The sequence below is a fragment of the Alosa sapidissima genome, chromosome 3 (genome assembly GCF_018492685.1).
Source record: "Alosa sapidissima isolate fAloSap1 chromosome 3, fAloSap1.pri, whole genome shotgun sequence".
Taxonomy (NCBI): domain Eukaryota; kingdom Metazoa; phylum Chordata; class Actinopteri; order Clupeiformes; family Clupeidae; genus Alosa; species Alosa sapidissima.
The window spans coordinates 10,693,640-10,713,214 of record NC_055959.1 but is presented as its reverse complement, the minus strand read 5'-3'; the positions used below and the strand labels follow the sequence as shown (position 1 = coordinate 10,713,214).

General features: G+C 42.0%; 1 protein-coding gene across 1 annotated transcript; it reads right to left on the bottom strand.

Annotated features, from left to right (window-relative positions):
• Positions 1-241: 241 nt before the first annotated feature.
• On the bottom strand, positions 242-19,311 carry upp1 (uridine phosphorylase 1). Its single transcript, XM_042085191.1, has 8 exons — positions 19,129-19,311; positions 18,911-19,000; positions 18,331-18,448; positions 18,070-18,228; positions 4,215-4,329; positions 2,444-2,653; positions 1,383-1,529; positions 242-940 (listed from the first exon to the last, which is right to left on the bottom strand). Exons 2-8 carry the CDS (start codon positions 18,949-18,951, stop codon positions 756-758), a joined length of 975 nt encoding a protein of 324 aa, XP_041941125.1. The 5' UTR covers positions 18,952-19,000; positions 19,129-19,311; the 3' UTR covers positions 242-755.
• Positions 19,312-19,575: the final 264 nt, after the last annotated feature.

Sequence of the window (19,575 nt, the reverse complement as noted above, 5' to 3'; positions counted from 1 at the left end):
ATTTCTTGAGGGCTAGGCTACAACAGGGACATTTATTGTGAAACGCATGAGATTCGACCTGTTATTTCATTCATTAGCTTACATTCCAGTAATATTGTATCTGACAACAGGTTTTTCAATGACTTGCTAAAATAATGCAATTGTATAAGACAATGCTTATAGCACAATAGATCAACGATGTTTACCATTATCGATCCAAATGATATGATTGCAGGTAGTTCAATCAGTCTAACAAAACACATTTAATCTTTCGTGGGTAATCTTTATTGCTAGTATTATAATATGTTTCATAACATACAGCTACAGACTTTAAAATATCCACTGACATCAGTGTCCATGTTATATGTGCCCAACCCAGCATTACAACGAAGGTTCAAGTGAATACTTGCAACTTAATACTGGGAAAGCATTGTGTTAAGACCAGTGGAAAAACACTGTCAACTTTCTCTGGCAGCATTACATAATATACTGTGTTTGCAGTGTAATCTTGTATGAAAACTTTATCAAAACATTACCAAAATATCAGCAGAGTTATAAATCCAACATTCCCCAACAAATGTTCCCAGTTATTATCTACAACGTAGATAAAAAAAAACACAAAAATATAGCAACATAGGCGATTTAGCTGGAATGAAAGGCTCATCAGCAAAAAAAGGCCTTGATCATACTAAATACAATGCTTAAAGTAAAATGCACACAAAGGATTTGTATAATTGACAGTACAGTGCAAGTAAGCCACCATTTCTAATGTCATCTCAGGATGTCTTTGCCTTGTCAGCATCAGGAGATAAGACGCCTCTGCTTATGGAATTCAGACGCCTCTTGATGAAGTGCCCCACAAGTGTTTGTGGTCGCTGTTGGTAGCTGTGAAGGACTTCATGAGAGCTGCTCAGCTGATCTCCCTTCTGACGATCCAACAAAGTCACACACACCACTGCCGCTACAACAAAATAGATAATTCGACTGTTGGTATTTAGCAATCACTCTGGCTATAAATCCATTATTTTAACATAACATTAAAACAAGAAATGCAAATGAAAACACGAAGGGCTGGTTTCCTGGACATAGATTAGGTTTAGTCCTGGACATAAAGCAGCACTAAACAAGATTTGCTCTCTGGGTCCCCCTACAGGGTGTCTTTAAAGAGAACATCAAGATCAACACTGAAAAGGCTCTTCTAGTCTAGGACCAGGTTTAATCACGGTCCAAGAAACCAGCCCCAAAAGTTCAGGTTTTCCAATACTAAGCAAGTTTGTAAGCTAAAGTAAATTTGAAAGTATTCAAGTATACATTTTCTAAATTCAAGTATACATTTTCTGCTGCTTATTTCGTATGATATATCAAAAATAGCCAAATTTGTTAGAATACACAAACTGTCCTACCTTGAAGACCGCTAAGTTTACACATGGCAGCAAATACAGAAGACTCCATCTCAATATTGCGGACTCCTGCAGCATAGGCTTCTTTGAGATAGTTCTGTTTGTCTTCCTCTGTATATGAGCAGAAGGCCCCATCCAGCCGGGCTTGACCTGAAAGAAGCCACAGCAGACGTGAACGTATGAAACAACCTTACAGTTTATCCTAACTGCATGTGAGTGTCTGACTGTGGCGTAGCATTGGGCGCTCTCAGTCCCCCCTGAATCTGTTTTAACATGCTGTTCAATTACGCCATGTTTCTTGTTCAAAATAGCAGAATGTGAGCAGGGAAAAAAGAAAAGAAAAACAGAGCATCCAACAAAAGTTCTGCTCAAAACATCACGCCATATTACGCTGCGCAGCACTGTATCACGTTGTGTCCAATTAGGACATTCCAACTGAAAACAATGCAATCAAACCAACGTTGCCAACGCTGGCTCACACTGTATGCAGTTAAAGGTGCTCTAAGCGATGCTGGGTAACGTCACTTCTGTTGACTTTCAAACAAAACAGAGAGCTAGCTCGCTACTTTCTCCCCATCCCTCCCGTGCTGCTCCCATGCAATTGAAACTCTCCTAAACGTGCATCTCGTCTGTGATTTGCTGGAACAGTTTGTTATGTTTTTATGGGCTAGGTTTGCCCAGGCTGTTTTTGTTGCCATTTTTGGAGCCTGGGACTGTCCACAGAGATCGCGTTTTTTTACAGTGTATTCAGGACACAGACAGCTAGCGGTTGGTTAGGTGATGTTTGCAGTAAGTGACAAAATTGGTCAAGGGCATTGTTGAGTATTCCTTTACTTTTATCGACATGGTGCTAGACAGATTTTTCTGGTACAGATTTGAAGACAGATTTGACTTCAATTAATCTGTATAGCGCTGTGAAAACATTTGCCAGCATTCAGTCCAGTATCTTTGACCACCCAAGTATTTAAGCAGGTGATCATGAGGACTTGTCTCACTTTTAACCAGGTAATTAGAACCAGCAAATGTAGCATTTATAACCCTCCAGCTTCATTTGAGTAGCTTACCCTCATAAAAGTCCATTGTGCACATAGTGTTGCCAATGACAGTTTCAAATTCATCCAAGTCTTTACTGCACTGGAACAGCTCTTCTGCCAGGTCAGAGTCTAGATCAGTGCTCCGGACCACTGGCTTTCCCAGAATCACTTGCTCAAAGCGTGGCAGGAAACAGGCATCCACGGACTGTTTGGTGATAACCACAGTGCCGGGTTTCAGGCCTGAAAGAAAGCAGAAAAAAATAACACAAATAGCTAGTAGAAAATTTCTAAAAAAAAATTTAAACCTTAGGTACAAAACACCAGTATGAGGAATTCATTGTCAAGGGAGAATTAAACCTATAAGCCTCCCACAGCTAACTATGTAAAAAAATGTGATTGACTTGGAAATAGGTCTAGTGTATGTGTGTGTTTGTGTGTGTGAGAGAGATTGGCAGAGCCTAAGAGAGTGGTCATCAAGTATCAAACCTTCTCCACAAACGAGACCAGAGGGAGTGGCTAAAGCCGCAGTCTTGTCCAGTCTTGTTTTACTTTTTGGTTGGCAAGGAAATCCAACACAAAGTCAACCCAAGATGCCACGGTGTCGGTGTCACTGACTCACCACATGTGGCAACAAAAGAGTCTGTCCCTAATTGTGAGAGTGGCCTCTCACTGGCTGTCCTAATTGTGAGCCATGAATGAGCAGGGCAATTGTCTTTTACCCAACTAGCCACATGTAGTGACATCACAGAAGCTCCGCCTGTCTGTCTGTCTGCTTTCCCTACCATGTGACCTATCCTAGAGTCTACGGTCTAACGGGGGCGCCAAAGATCACAGAGGGTGCGCTAAGCTCTCTGCTCTGATCTTGTGAGGTTGCCAAAATTAGATATGCACATGTTAAATATACATGAAAATAATATACACTCACTAGCCACTAATTGGAAGACCTTGCTACTAGTGGCTTGGACCCCCCTTTTGTATTCAGAACTTTCCTCAGAGATTTTGGTCCATATTTACATGATTGTTTGAGTTACTGTTGCCTTTCTATCTGCAATCTGTCCATTCTCCTCTGACCTCAACAAGGCATTTTGCTAAGTGTACTGCTGCTCTCTGGATATTTTCTCCTTTTCAGACTATTCTCTGTAAACCCTAGAGATGGATGTACGTGATCCCAGTAGATCAGCCCATCTGTTGCCAACAACAATGCCACATTCAAAGTCACTTAAATCACCCATCTTCCCCACTCTGATGCTCGGTTTGAAATCCAGCAGATCAGATCATCGTGACCATGTCTACGTGCCTAAATGCATCGATTGGCTGACTATATACTTCCATCAATGCGCAGTTGAACAGGTAAAGCGGTGAGTGTATATATTTATTTAACAAGGTATTTTTAGGCCCTAACTCAATAAATAGGGGTGTTTTTAGAGGCCACACCTTTGTGAACTCTCAACCTCTGGGCTGCCCTCTCAGTTTTGTCAGGTCAGAGATAGAGATAGCCGAATAACTCATCCATTTACATCCTCATTTTTCCTGTGGTCAAAGTTTCAGTTTTTTATGAAAGTGACATGTCTGAGAAAATGGGGGGCAACAACTACAAACTTGAACTTTTATGAATGTTTGGCTTTATCTCGGTAAAGGAATGACTAGGAAAGTTTGAATATGCATGAGTAAAAACATGTCACAATTAAAAACTAATCTTCAGAATCTCTATTGAACCATCGTCTGTAAAGCGCTGATGTCATGGAATAAGTGTTTACGATGATATGATAACCTATGATATTTGTGCAGAAATAAAATGTACCTATTCCGCCCGACGTTCCAATTCTCAGAACTGTGACGTCAGTACAGCGAGCATGGTAGAGGAGTTTGATTAGTTCATGAAGCATGATGGCTATTGAGGGAATCCCCATTCCATGCTGCAACACACGAGGAGTGTAAATATAAAAAAGGAGGGGACATAACAGCAGGTTAAAACATTTCCAGCTAAAACTACACTTTACCCAGGGGGCAAAGGGGGTTTAGATGACATGGGCTGCTGTAAAAGGTTGTTATATAAAAATGAAATCTATGATGTCTGAGGATCACAACCTGGGTGGACAACCCGGTCAACAAGCTGCTGGAAACTTGCAATTAGGGTCAAAACAATGCTACCTCAAATTCTGCTTTAACTCCCCGGAATCACCCAATCATGCTAAAAAGGTTTAATTATATCCATGAATCCTGGGCCATATCTCCCTGATACTTTATGCTAGAAACAAACTGAGCACACCTTTCAAAAGAGTGGAAGATAGGCTTTCATCTGAAGCCTTGATTGTACATGTAATTAGAATGTAAGAGTTAACAATGCCTCTTAATTCATAGGTATACAAAGATATTTATAAATATTTAAAGAACATTCCATTATATTCGGTAGCATTCTTTTCCCTTTGTTGTTAAAATAAACAAAATACCATGTGAAGTTAACTTTTACAGATGAAATAATATTTTGATCATTTTACTAACCAGACTTCAGACCCATTAACACATTTAGAGGGAATTCAATTTCAAGCCTATCAAGTCAAACAAGATCCAAGAAAGGTTTACTGTTAACTGATGTGAATTGTAGTACAGCTCTGTTTCTATACAGTAGGCCTACATAGTTTGCATATTTATGCAAGATCTGTTATTTGTATTATAATGTCTAGTATTTCTAATATTCTTTCACAAGTGGGATAGCTTTATTTATTCTATCGAAATTAAAAAAAAGGATTTCAGGATTTGGGGTTAGGCGGGTTATTCTGGAGTTCAATCCAGGTGTTTGGAGTGTAAGCTAGACAACTAAATGTTGAAAGACTAAAACACACAGGAGTCATGTGTGGAGTAGTTTTAAAAAAAAAAATACTGATTAAAACAGTTACATTAAGCAGCAATTTGTAAAACAAAACAAAAAACAATTAATGAAACAGGCAAACAGATTCAGGGTGATAACTAATTTACATTACATTACATTACATTACATTTGGCTGACGCTTTTTTAACCAAAGCGACTAACAACATGGTAAACAGTAAGTTTTAGAACAATTCTCACAATTTTAGGACAGTTTAAAAAAACATTAGAGTACAGTAAGAATAAGTGCGTCGGTGAGTGCTGTATTTTAACAGTTACTTGTCAGTTTAAAATGGCTGGTGAGTGCTAGGATCAGTAAGACTTGTTGTAAGTGTTGCTATGAGAGTAGATGTTCTCTAAAGAGCTGGGTCTTCAGGAGTTTTTTGAAAGTGGAAAAGGATGTCCCTGCCCTTGTAGGAACTGGCAGTGTGTTCCACCAACGAGGAACAACAGATGAGAAAAGTTTGGATTGGCTTGAGCGTACCGGTGGTAGAGCTAGACGTCGTTCGTCAGAGGAGCGCAGCGGTCTGGAGGTAGTGTAAGTCTGTATGAGGGCATTCAAGTAGGTGGGAGCAGAACCGGAGACTACTTTGTAGGCAAGCGTTAGAGACTTGAATTTGATGCGGGCCGCCATAGGTAGCCAGTGTAGCTGGATGAGCAGCGGGGTAACATGTGCCCTTTTGGGTTGGTTGTAGACCAGGCGCGCCGCCGCGTTCTGGATCATCTGAAGTGGTTTCACTGCGCAGGCTGGGAGACCTGTCAGGAGGGCATTGCAGTAGTCGAGTCGTGAGATGACTATTGCCTGAACCAGAAGTTGGGTAGCATCTTGAGTCAAGTAAGTCCTGATTTTCCGTATGTTGTAGAGTGCGAAACGGCATGACCGGGCGACTGAGGCAACATGATCTGAGAAGTTTAGTTGGTTGTCGAGAACAACTCCTAGATTTCTTGCAGTCCTGGTCGGTGAAACAGACAGGGAGTCAAATTTGATGTTGATGTCGTGGTGTATGGTAGGTTTAGCTGGGATGACCAGCAGTTCAGTCTTTGAGAGGTTCAGCTGGAGGTGGTGTGCCTTCATCCATGTAGCTATGTCTGAAAGGCAATCTGAGATCCGTGCTGAAACCAGGGGGTCGTCAGGTGGAAAGGACAGATAGAGCTGTGTGTCGTCTGCATAGCAGTGGTATGAGAAGCCGTGCGAACGGATAATCTGTCCCAAGGAGGTGGTGTAGATAGCAAAGAGGGAGCCCAGCACTGAGCCCTGGGGGACCCCTGTGGTGAGATGGTGAGGTGCAGATAGCTGACCAAGCCATGATACGTTAAACAAGCGTCCTGTGAGGTAGGATTCAAACCAGGAGAGAGCAGCTCCGGAGATTCCCATGTCAGCGAGTATAGAGAGAAGGATACGGTGATTAACCGTGTCAAAGGCAGCCGATAAGTCAAGCAGAATGAGTACTGATGATCGAGCGGTCGCCCTGGCTTCTTTTAAGGCTTCTGTTACAGACAGCAGAGCCGTTTCGGTAGAGTGGCCGCTTTTGAACCCAGACTGATTTGGATCCAGAAGGTTGTTCTGTGAAAGGAAGTCAGAGACCTGTTTGGAGACTGCTCGTTCAATGCCTTTGGATAGGAAAGGCAGTAGTGAGACAGGGCGGTAGTTCTTGACTTGAGCAGGGTTGAGAGAAGCTTTCTTAAGTAACGGTGTTACCCGGGCCATTTTGAACGCTGTTGGAAATGTGCCGGAGGTTAGCGAGGCATTGATCACATGTGTGATAGCTGGAGCGATGGTCGGGCTGATGGACTGAAGTAGGCTCGTAGGTATAGGGTCCAGCGAGCATGTGGTAGGACGGCTGCATGTCAGGAGTCTGGACACTTCACTCTCGGAGAGAGGCGTGAATGCTGAAAAAGATGTTCCAGCAGTCCCTAGAGGTTGTAGGAGTGCGGTATCTGAGTCAGATGCGTTGAGTGGGCATGTAGAGAATTGACTGCTGATTGCCGCCACTTTGTTTGTAAAAAATGAGGCGAGGGTATCTGCAGTAAGGCTGGATGGAGGAGGAGGCAGCTGAGGGTTGAGTAGCGATTTGAAGGTTGAGAAAAGTTTTCGAGTGTCTGTAGCACTGTTGATTTTGTCATTGTAGAAAGCAGTCTTAGCAGCAGTGATGCTGGCTGAGAAGGAGGTCAGGAGTGTCTGGTAGTTTTTGAGGCCGTCAGCTAGTTTGGATTTGTGCCATTTCCTCTCCGCGGCTCTGAGTTTGGTGCGCTGTGATCGGAGGGTATCATTTAGCCATGGATGAGAATGTTTGGATCGAGCTGGCCTTGTGGTAAGAGGGCACAGCTCGTCTAGACACGAGGTCAGTGTGGAGCAGAGCGAGTCAGTGGCTTCATTAACCTCCAGAGAGGAGAAGGTGTTGAGTGGAGGTAGACCGGAGGCAACCACAGAGGAGAAGTGCGTTGGAGACAGGTTCCGGATGTTGCGGCGGAACGTGACCATCGGCTGAGGAGCTGGAGGCTGTTCTGTCAGGCTGACGTTGAACTGGATGAAGAAGTGGTCAGAAAGATGGAGAGGCGTCACCATGAGGGTGTCTGTGCTGCAGTTCCGAGTGAAAATCAAATCAAGCTCTTTGCCAGCTTTGTGAGTCGGTGGGCTTTGAACCAGTTCGAGGTCAAAGGAGTGGACCAGGGCCAAAAAGTCCGCTGAGCCTGGGGCATCTAAGTGGATGTTCATATCACCCTGTATGAACCCATATTTCTGTAATAATGTTTATAAAATTTGTTTAGCTGTTTTCAGAGTCGCTGTTGCTGCTCTCTAGTGTTTCGATAGATAGATAGATAGATAGATACTTCATTGATCCCCAGGGGAAATTCAAGGTCTCAGTAGCATACAGACATCACACACACATTCACTAAAAGCAGAAAAAAGAAATGAATGGTATATAATATAAAAAAAAACAACTAAGCAATAAGGACAGTAGAAGATAAAGAATATACTAAATATACTAAAATACAAATTATACTTAATAACAGTTAATCTAAATCAATTCTAAAAACAGTATCCACATAGTGGGTGATTTATCAACAGGCGCTTGCAATGACTGAGGCAGGGACTGAGCCTGTGATTCTCTGTGCATAGTAAGGTAAGGTAAGGTGCTCTGTGTGAGTGAGTGTCATGGTGATGGTGCAAATGAGTAAGTCCAACAGTGCAACAGTGCAAGAATAAAGTCTAGAGACCAGCATAAAATAAGTATGGACATATCAGCGAGTATAGGCAAGGTAATATAAAAAACTATAGAAAAAACTATATCTATCTATCTATCTATATTAGGGCTGTCAATCGATTAAAAAATTAATCTAATTAATTACATACTCTGTGATTAATTAATCTAAATGAATCACATATTTTTTACTGTGAAAGTATTTTAAATTTTTAAATTTAAATAAATCATTTAATAATCAGCATTAGTGACATTAAAGTTCAAAAACTCTTGTATTATTATTTTAATAATGGCCATAATAATCTATGATATGACCTAATATGCTGAGGAAATAAATTCAAAAGTGCTTCAGGAAGAAGTTGTTTTTCACATACAAGGTATATCAGGCCACAGATAGGCCACAGAACCTAGGGGACACAATGAAAATAAATTAACACTTCCCCTAATGTCAACACTATTTCTTTGCATTGATGTGCGACTTTAAAGTTGATGAACTCCGGTGATATGCAAATTCCTTGCTGCAGACATTGCAGAGGACTTTATTTTAATCAACACTTTATTTTGTTTGTTGTTTAAAAGTAAATGTTCCAATCAATGATCTAGTCAGCACATTTTCTTCTCTCTCCTTCATTTTACAGTCTAATGGTTACTGACTACAACGGCTCAGGGTCAAAGGTCATACGGAATCGATTAATCTGCGTTATTTTTTTTAATCAGTTATTTTTTCTCAAATTAATTAATCGAAATTAATCAGTTATTTTGACAGCCCTAATCTATATATATATATATAGATAGATAGATTTAGATATTAAGATAGATTTAGATATTCTATATTAAGAAAAGGTATAAGTGTGGCCACAATTTGGCTGTGGCATGGAGGGAGGGGTTATGCATATGTGCTAATATAGCACGCAAACAGTGAGGCAGTAAGACAGTGGTAAAAAGTGGCTAGTGGACAGACAGTATCCAAACATGGAGGGGGTGGAGAGGCAGACAGACTATGCGGAGAAGTCTATCTCTCCTCTTCCCTTAGGTGAAGCATTGAACAGTTCAATGGCCCTGGGGACAAATGACTTCCTTGTCTGTCTGTTGTGCAAGGCAGTGAGCGAAGTCTCCAGCTGATCAGGCTCTTCTGCTTTACAATAGTGCTGTGGAGTGGATGACACTCATTGTCCAAGATGTTGATCAGTGTTCAGGGTCCTTTTGTCAGATATTGAAGTGATGCACTCGTTCAGCTCCCACTACAGAGCCAGCTTTCCTTACCAGCCTGTCAAGTCGCCCCGCATCCTTCTTCTTTGTGCTTCCTCAAAGTCAAAGTCATACAAAGAGATCGAAATTACGTTTCTCACTATCCCACGGTGAAGACAAGACATATTTTGCCAATTTAGGTCCACAGACAAACATAACATTCAAGTAAACAAAAAAGTAAGTAAATAAGTAAATAAGAGGGCACATATAATAATGAAAAAATAAGAGCAGCAAAATTTGGTTGAAATTGTGCATAGACAATAAAATACTAGTGCAAAGTCAGGCCAATAAAAGGCTTGGGTAGTTCTGTTTGACCTAAGTAAGAAAGAAAGTGGCATAGTGGTGCAAGTTATGTAAGAGCAGCAGAAGTGTTGTGTTTTCAGGACAACAACACCAAGTTGTAAAGTGTACAAGTGTGCAAGTGTGCAAGTGGAGTAGTGCAGGCGGCCATTTTGGGTCCAATGTCCAGGATGTTATGTAGCTGAGGGTGGAGGGGGGAGAGGAGGGAGAGAGTTCAGCATCCTTACAGCTTGGTGTATGAAGCTGTTGGTGAGTCTGGTAGTGCGGGAGCGCAGGCTTCTGTACCTCTTCCCAGAGGGCAGTAGATCAAACAGATTGTGAGCAGGGTGACTTGCATCACTCACAATTTTGGTCGCCTTGCGGGTGAGGTGGGTGGTGTAAATGTCCTTCAGGGAGGGGAGTGAAGCACCAATAATCCTTCCAGCTGTGTTCACTATGCGCTGCAGGGCTTTCCTGTTGTATTCAGTGCAGCTTCCGCCCCACACAGGATGCTCTCAATGGTGCCTCCGTAGAATGTGGTCATGATGGCTGGTGGAGCACTTGCTCGCCTGAGTTTCCGCAGGAAGTACAGGCGGCGCTGAGCTCTCTTCGCCAGTGATGCAGTGTTGGTGGTCCAGGAGAGGTCTTCACTGATGTGCACCCCCAGGAATTTGGTGCTGCTCGCTCTCTCCACCACAGCACCGTCGATGGTCAGTGGCAGGTGTTGGGTGTGACCTCTCCGGAAGTCAACAACAATCTCTTTGGTCTTGCTGACGTTCAGCATGAGGTTGTTGTCTCTGCACCACGTGGTCAGATGGTCGACCTCCAACCTGTATTGAGTCTCGTCGCCCTTAGTGATGAGACCCACCAGAGTTGTGTCGTCAGCAAATTTCACTATGTGATTGTTGCTGTAGGTTGCAGTGCAGTCATGCGTCAGCAGGGTGAAGAGCAGCGGACTGAGCACGCAGCCTTGGGGGGCCCCTGTGCTCAGTGTGATGCTGCTTGAGGTATTGTTGCCAACACGTACTACTTGGGGCCTCTGACAGAGGAAGTCCAGTAGCCAGTTGCAGAGGTAGGTACTGAGTCCCAGTTTGTCAAGTTTGCAGATGAGTTGTTGTGGTATTATGGTGTTGAATGCAGAACTGAAGTCTATAAACAGCAATCTCACATATGAGTCTCTTTTTTCCAGGTGGGTGAGGGCTGGGTGGAGGGCAGAGCAGATTGCATCCTCTGTAGACCGCTTGGCTCGATATGCAAACTGGAAGGGGTCCAGGGTGGGGGGGAGAATGGCTTTGATATGTGACATGACAAGCCGCTCAAAGCACTTCATGATGATGGGTGTCAGTGCCACAGGGCGGTAGTCATTGAAGCAGGATGGAGCAGTTTTCTTCGGCACAGGTATGATGGTGGCAGCTTTGAAACATGAAACATTCCTCCCTAGCATACCACTGCATAGAAGAGGACGCTGGCAACAACAGACTGGTAGAACATCCTGAGGAGCTTGCTGCACACATTGAAGGACCGCAGCCTCCTCAGGAAGTACAGCCTGCTCTGCCCTTTCTTGTAGAGTGTGTCCGTGTTGGCTGACCAGTCCAGTTTATTGTCCAGGTGGAGACCCAGATACTTGTAGGTGCTTACCACCTCCACATTGACCCCATCAATGGAGACTGGTAGCAGAGTGGGCTTAGACCTGCGTCAGAAAACTTCTGTATGTGGCATGACTCTGTGTTGTAGCAGAAGTCAGATGTGTACAGGGTGAACAGGACTGGTCAGGTAATCTGTACCAGGTTACCAGGTGAGCATCCACACCCATCTGCAATAGCTTGTCTCCTAGTCTGAGGGGTTGGATGGTGTTAAAAGCACTTGAGAAATGAAGTGATGTCTCGATGTCTTTCACAGTGTTGGAACTTGTCTGAGGCGTAGACTCAAGTTAAAGATGTGCTTCAGTGGCTTCCCCAGTTCAGCAGCACAGGCCTTGAGTAGCCTTGGACACAGTCTGTCAGGCCTTCTTGGGGTTTCTTTAGTTGAACTCTTACTTGATCTGCTGTGATGATGGGGGGTGTGGGGAGGGGGAGGGGTGCATCTGGGATCTGTGTGTGATTGCTGTTGACTGAAGTCATTGTCACCTCATTGTTCGTGATCGCTATGTGGGGGAGGGGTGCAATATCCAGTGATGGTGGGGGTACGACAGCCTGTGATGTGGAGGTGAGTGTTGCACTGGTATTGAGGGGGTGTGGGGGTGCATGGGGGCTGGGGAATGACCACCTCCTTGATGTCCCTGTCAAGGATGCCAGAGTCGTGGACACCTCAACAGGCACAGGCAAGGAGGCGTCAGGTGGGGGCAGGGCGTGAGGTGATGGTGGCTTAGGTTGTTGGGTGTCACTGGGATGCAGAGCTGGAGAGACTGGGAGGTGGGGGTAGGGCAGGCACGCAAACAAGAGCAATGTCTGAGTCAGCAGGGGGTGGTGGACAGACCACTGCCATTGGAGCTGGAGCAGGGCAGTCAAACCTGTTGTAGAAGTGGTTCAGCTGGTTCACCCTGTCCAGGTCCCCCTCAACAGAACTGCTGCTCTTCTTCAGGCCCCTGGCAAAGGCATCCTATGTAGCATGGAATTGCCCTCTTTGCACAGGAGCAGCTCTTCTGACAACCCTTAACACAACCACATGATATTGCCATGGCCATTGACACAGGCCAGGCAGGCTGTGTAGATGGAATTGAAAATGCTTGGCCCTCATCCAGAGACCATCCAAAATTTCTGATTTTTTACTGCCCAAGCGATTCATCATTATTATAGTGTTCATATTAATAGCGACAGCGACTTGAAATACAACCCCAAAACAGAAAAAGTTGGGACGTTGTCCAAAATGCAAATAAAAACTAAATGTGATAATATACAAGACTCGTAAACCCATATTTAGCAGCAAAAAGGACACAGACAACATAATGTTGAAAATGAAAATTTGGACTATTTCATGGAAAATATATGTTCATTTTGAATTTGATGCCAGCAACATGTTTCAAAAAAAGTTGGGACGGGAGCATGTTTATCACTGTACTGCTTCACCTCTTCATCTAACAAAATTCTGTAAATGTTTAGGAACTGAGGAGACTATTTGCTAGAGTTTTGAGAATGAACTCTAGCAAATAGTCATTACTACACGATTTCAGTTGCTCAACAGTATGGGGTATTCTTAGTCATGCTTTCCATTCCATTATGCACCTAATTTGACAAATCTGAACTGCAGACAGGCCAATTTAGCACCTGGACTCTTTCTCTATGGAGAAATACTATTTAAATATGTGCAGAATTCATTTGGCCATTGTTTTCCTGAAATATTCAAGGTCTTCTCTAGAATAGACATGGCAGTATATGTTGCTCAAAACCTGTATACATCTTTCAGAATTGATTGTGCTTTGCCAAATGTGCAAGATGCCCATGCTGTAGGCACTAATGCTCCTCCACACAGTCATAGATGTTGGGTTTCGAACTGAGCACTAAAACAAGTTGGATAGGTTGGATACATGGATAGGCCCTCTCCTCTTTAACCCAGATGAGTCCATGATTTCCAAAAACAATGGCAAATGTTGATTGGTCTAACCACAGGACCTTTTTCCACGTTACCTCAGTTCATTTTAAACAAGCTCAGGCCCAGATAAGACGGTGGTATTTTCTGTATTGTGTCTCAATACAATTTTGGTTGTTAGAATTTTACAATGACAGGTGTAGAAACAGGTCTGGTGTTGATGCAGTGCCATCTGAGGTCCAGAAGACCACGACCATCCAATGTCAGCTCCTTTTTTCAGCTTTTTCAGCTCCTTCCCTTGTCCTGTAGATGATGGACCCCCCAAATACTTCACAATTTCATCTTAAGAAGCATTAAAATGGCATTGTTTCATCATTTGTGTGATGAATACCCGTACATCAAGAGACCCTGCTGGGATGCTCTTTTTCATACCCAAACATGTTGCCAGTTACCCTAATTAGTTTTGAAACATTCCTCCTTTTGTTTTCTTTATCATTACACACCTTTTCCAGCATTTTGTTATCCCTGTACCAACTTTTTTTGAAACATGTTGCTGGTATCAAATTCAAAATTAAAATATATATTTCATGAAATAGTCAAATTTGTCATTTTCAACATTTGATATGCTGTCTGTGTCCTTTTTTCAAGTAAATATGAGTTTAAGAGATTTGCAGATTATTACATTCTGTTTTTATTCACATTTTACACAACGTCCCAAGTTTTTCTGTTTTGGGTTGTAATTGTTTTATAATGAAAATTGAAAAGCACTTAGGCTACCATGAAATTTCTCAACCTTGATTTCGCCAGCTTCTCGATATTTTATCGCTGCCGATGTCTTTGCAGTCCACAGCAGCAATAAGTGTTACATTAATACACAGGATTAGATGTTAAAATCCCTTGTGCCAAAATCCAAGGTAAAAACACACTCAGAAGCCCCTGCTCAAGTTTAACTTTAAAAAGCACACTACCCACAAATCCGCCAACAAATGGTCACAAGCGCAATACAAATGGCCCATCCAACAGCAGTAGCCTATATAGTATGCGGCATGTCATTGGGGTTATCAAGTGGGCACCCTCATTCACCGATGTTTCGTTAAGTTAGGCCCACGACACCTCATGAAGGCTTAACAGTGAAAGCAGCGTCCTGGAGACACTCCCCTCCATGCTGCCACCATATTACCACATTGAAATATCCAATATTCTAGTGGTGAATTGAAAATCCAAGTAGCCTAGCCCATAGACATAATATACATAGACGCCGCATCGACCGCTACTCCTTACTAGCGCTGACGAGATTTGGAGCCGCCATCTTGGACCGGTCATCCACTCCACTCAGTGTAATCTGTTTGGCCTGTGAGATGAGCTGTCAGCGCACTTAATTAATCATATCTCACTGAATACCGAACAGATTCTCACTCAGTTTTTTTTGCTGCAAAGGTCATACATGTAGCTATGATACAGGACACATGATTTAGCGTATTTTAATATTCATAGTGGGTTTAACAGTAATAGAATATTCTGATATATGATATAAAGTGACCTGACGTCCGATATTAAAACTGGGAACATAATCCATGTTTGACAGCATAGACAAAACTAGTTTGATACAAGTTTAATGAGTTAAATATAGTTCACAGTTGACAGAAAAGTTCCATCAACAGCATTATTCACAGAAAGGTTCTATAACCATTTAAGTGAGATCAGTGCCATTCAGACATCTGAGGGGTATTCCAAGTAGGCCTATGTGGTTTAGTGACAAACTTGGGTAAATTGACAGAATAAGTTGTAAACCTTCCAGTAGAAAAGCTGTATACAGGAAACATGGTTGTGTGTATTTTAATATTCATAGTGGGCTTAATAGTAATAGAATATTCTCATATATGATATATTATAAAGTGATGACATCCAATATAAACACTGGGAACATAACTAATCCATGTTTGACAGCATAGACAGAAACTGGTTTGATACAAGTTTTAATGGGTTAAATTGACAGAAAAAAATCCATTAACATTTTCAGTTCAGTGCCATCAAAAATAAAGTTTGATGAACAGACATTGGTGTGGCATAAGTAAAGGAAATGGAGTAACTGGGTTCAATATCAACAGCATTTGTTAGACAAGTTCCATAAATATTGTAAAGTGCAAGTTTGTAGGTTTGTTTCTGATCCTTAAAAAACAGACATTGGTTTGGCATAGTAAGTGTAACTTCATCAATTCAAGACAAAAAGGTGACTTGTCACTTGTACAGTGTCAATGGGTTCATCAACAGCATCTGTTATTTACAGTTCACAGAAAGCTTTCAGCCCCAATGAAGAGATTAAATAAATAAGAATTAAGAAACATTTTAGAAACTGCTAAGATCAGCCCCGTTCATTGCAATCAGTAAAGAATCGGGGAGTGTCTTCACAGGCTCAGTGAGACAGAGGTTACTGTCATGCAGTTGGTTCTATGATTTCGATAACTGGTGCATGTAATTTTGTATGTTCCCACCTTGCTAAAATTGCTTGGGTACACTTTGGCTAAGAAAAAAGTGCTTCAGACAGCAGGTGGGCAAATAAGATAGCAGTACATAGTGAAACTGGGTAAACTCCCTAAAAGAGGACTGAGTCAACCAGACGATGGGAAAATGGGACACAGAGTGGTGAATGCAGGTGATGAAGGTGGAGCTCATAAATCAAATATTCAGTCACAGTGTAGCAGATGCCCTCCAATACTGCAATGAAGAGCTGCACCTTCCTCAGATCCAGGGATGTGAGGAGACTATTCAGTTCATTCACAGTCTCCTTGAGCAAGGCAGTTGTTCTGGGGAGATATAAAATAAATAAATGAATAAAATGAATAAAGGAATTTGAGAGGCATCTTATTCTTGTTAGGGTAAATGACATGTGAATAATACAGTGTTGGGCAAGCTACTTAGACATTGTAGTGAGCTAAACTATCAGTTACTCTGCTATGAATAAAACACTACACAATACTACCACCCAGTCAAATGTATTATTAACACAAACACAGCAGTAGGCTAGTTCTCTACATAGGAAGCTACTTTAAATTGTGCCAATTACACATGACAAGAAAAGTGTAGCTTGTGTGGCTAAGCCACTTGATAAATAAAGAAGTTAAGCTATTGAAAAGTTACTTTATTCAGAAAATAGTGAAGCTACCAACACGCTTAGGCTACAAGTAGCAGCTAGCGATTGCCCAATAATATAGGCTACAGTCTGTGCCACTTGTGTAAAATTCGCCAGCCAAATCTAGTATGATTTATTTCTACAATAGCCTTTTTGTGTCAGTTGTAATCTAAGTCAGTGTTATGGAATATGACTTATTAAGTCTCAGTTCATAGCCAGGTGAACACCGAGTAAACAGCCTAGCTAGGCTACGATTCTCATACAGTAATATCAAAGATCCTTGCTCCTTCTCAACTCTCTGGTAATATTCTATTAACAAAATACAACCATTAGTACGGTAATGTTAAATCTTACTTGAGAAAAGTAAATCCCCCGAGCCCTGTTTGCGATGGTTCGTCGATTTGAGCAGGAACATGCTGCACAGTACTGGCATCTTGTGTCTTCTGCTGCAACGCAACGAGGAGTATGACCGGTCCAAGATGGCGGCCGCATTTCTCGTTTCCAGCAGCCAATGCGGCGTCTATGTATATTATGTCTATGGCCTAGCCTATTTTACATGGGATTTTCAACAATACAGGAAGTAGCGTTAACATAATCACACTGCAGAAGACGTTGTGTTTTTGATGTGTTTGTGGACTAAGTTTGTGCATAGTAAAAGTGCAAGGATACAAAGACAGAACCGACTGATATCTTATTTATGGACTGTTTTACAAGATCACCTTTTCGTTAAGTAGTATACGTAAAACTATTTGATCAATCAAAACTATTTTTTTTGCAGCAGGCTAAGCTAGAACTAGTGCTAGTGGAGAAACATGGATAATTAGCAACAGAAGTTCAAAGTCTTTCAATGTAACGTTACATAATCACAACTATATTTCATACTGCTTGTACAATCAAGATATCGTTTGAAAGCTGTATTCCCGTTGTGTTGGTAGGGCTGTAGATTTCACAACTAAAATGATATATAGCAGAGATATGAAAGCTGTTATGGATGATGGCATTTGATCGCGGCTGCTAGCTGCCATAGGGAACTGCAAAGAGCTTCAAAAGCGTATTTTTTTTGCGGGGGGACATGCATACTTTGAACACATCCTACAAGTTTCCAGCAGCTTGTTGACCGGGTTGTCCACCCAGGTTGTGATCCTCAGACATCATAGATTTCATTTTTATATGACAACCTTTTACAGCAGCCCATGTCTGATTTCGTAAAAAACGGGTGTTTTGCCCCCTGGGTACTTTAGAATGTGAGTTTAGGGTCAAAATATCAGTAAATTTAGCATGAAACAGGAATCTAGATTGACAAGCAGTCTGTAAGATCATGCTGGTGGAGTTAAACTCTCTTCAGACAAAAATAAAAAAAGTGTTGTCATCAAGGGGGAAATCAATCGTGTGTACATTTCCTTACACTGACTGAGAGCACCGGTCCCACTTTGTACATGGCATAGCGGTCAGTCCCTGCACAGATGTTGGGGTAATCAGCTTTAGGCTCAGCCATGCCCAACTCATGACCGATGAACTCTATGAATGCCTTCATCCTCCACGGGCTGCCGCCTACACATACAAACTATGAAAATACAATATTACAAAAGAATTAAAAAAAACTACATCACACTAAATTTTCAACAGAGAGATAATCCTCTATACGCTCATTGTGCGTGTTACTTACCTTGACATCTCCAAACATGGCTGGCAAATCATGTGTAGCCGTCCCCAAGTTGAAATGGTAAAGTATATCCTCCTTCATGGCATCCAAATTAGGATTGTGCACAAGTACATTACTACAGCTAACATATAATATAAACAAATGTTTCAGGGCAAACATTACTCCTTTTCAGAATTATAACACTTTCCGAGTAAAACCCATTCTATTAACTCAAACATCACTGACCTGACGGACTTAAGAGTTTACAACCTCCATCAGTCTATTGTTAACAAAGAGGGCTGAATGCAATAATATGCTATTAACCAATCTACAAAGCAATACACCTGCACAAATAAACTGAAGTATTAATCTACGTGATCTGGCGCATAGGGCAGTTGAGTGCGTTAAGTATTAGGCCTATGCATTTCCTCATTCTAGTAACATGTATTGATAGAAAAAAATGAATGTATACCGCACGGCACATACGCATTTTAAAGAGATTTAACAAGATAAGAAAGAGATAACACTTTTGATTGCCGTCCCAGGTCTCATTATTTTCAAAACTTATCATAAAACACACCGACGTAATTGAACGGTAGCCTACCTTTCCCCTCCTTTCGTCTCATCATTAAAGCCCGGTGTCATTTTTCCTTTGAAAACAGAGGCAAGTGGTCTTCCGGATGGATATTTTTGCCTGCAAGCAGACCGCTGATGAATAGGCTACCACCACATCTTCCAATAGAGTAACGAGCAAATTGCCAAACGTGCTTATTGTCTGCCAGCATTATCAGGAGACTAAAATATGATAAAGTAATTCTTTACCTGTGACAAGAGCAGACGGCGTGTGTCCGAAAAACTATCAACAGTTACCTACAAAAATTGGTTGAATGAATGCACTTTCGTGTACTCGACTTTCTCTACGTTGTTCCACATCCGCTTGTGTCATTGACAGTGAAGCCGAGTACATTTGGAGTACGTGACAGCGCTCCCATAGCCTATAAAGAAAGAGAACGGAAGCCATGCTGTTTGGCCGGTAGCCCTACCGGTGTTCTCGTGCCATTGCGTTTAGCCTAGACCTCCCTGCTGTCACTGGTTAGACCTAACTGGAAATTAGAAGCAAATTATACTAGTCTTCTGTCAGTGTTCTGTTCTGTCAGTTCTACTGAGGACTGCGCTCTGGTTGTATATGCATGGGGATGAAGTATATGTTGAGCAAGCACAATATGTTCAAGAATCCTGAATGGACTTAATTGTAATAAATAAATCACG

What these genes read in the sequence shown, in the direction of transcription:
- upp1 (XM_042085191.1), bottom strand. Translation starts at nt 18,951, where the DNA reads ATGACACCGGGCTTTAATGATGAGACGAAAGGAGGGGAAAG. An exon ending in TGGAACGTCGGGCGGAATAG is followed by an intron (nt 2,654 to 4,214) that starts GTACATTTTATT and finishes GCTTTCTTTCAG; the next exon opens with GCCTGAAACCCGGCACTGTG. An exon ending in CACAATGGACTTTTATGAGG is followed by an intron (nt 1,530 to 2,443) that starts GTAAGCTACTCA and finishes GGCTTCTTTCAG; the next exon opens with GTCAAGCCCGGCTGGATGGG.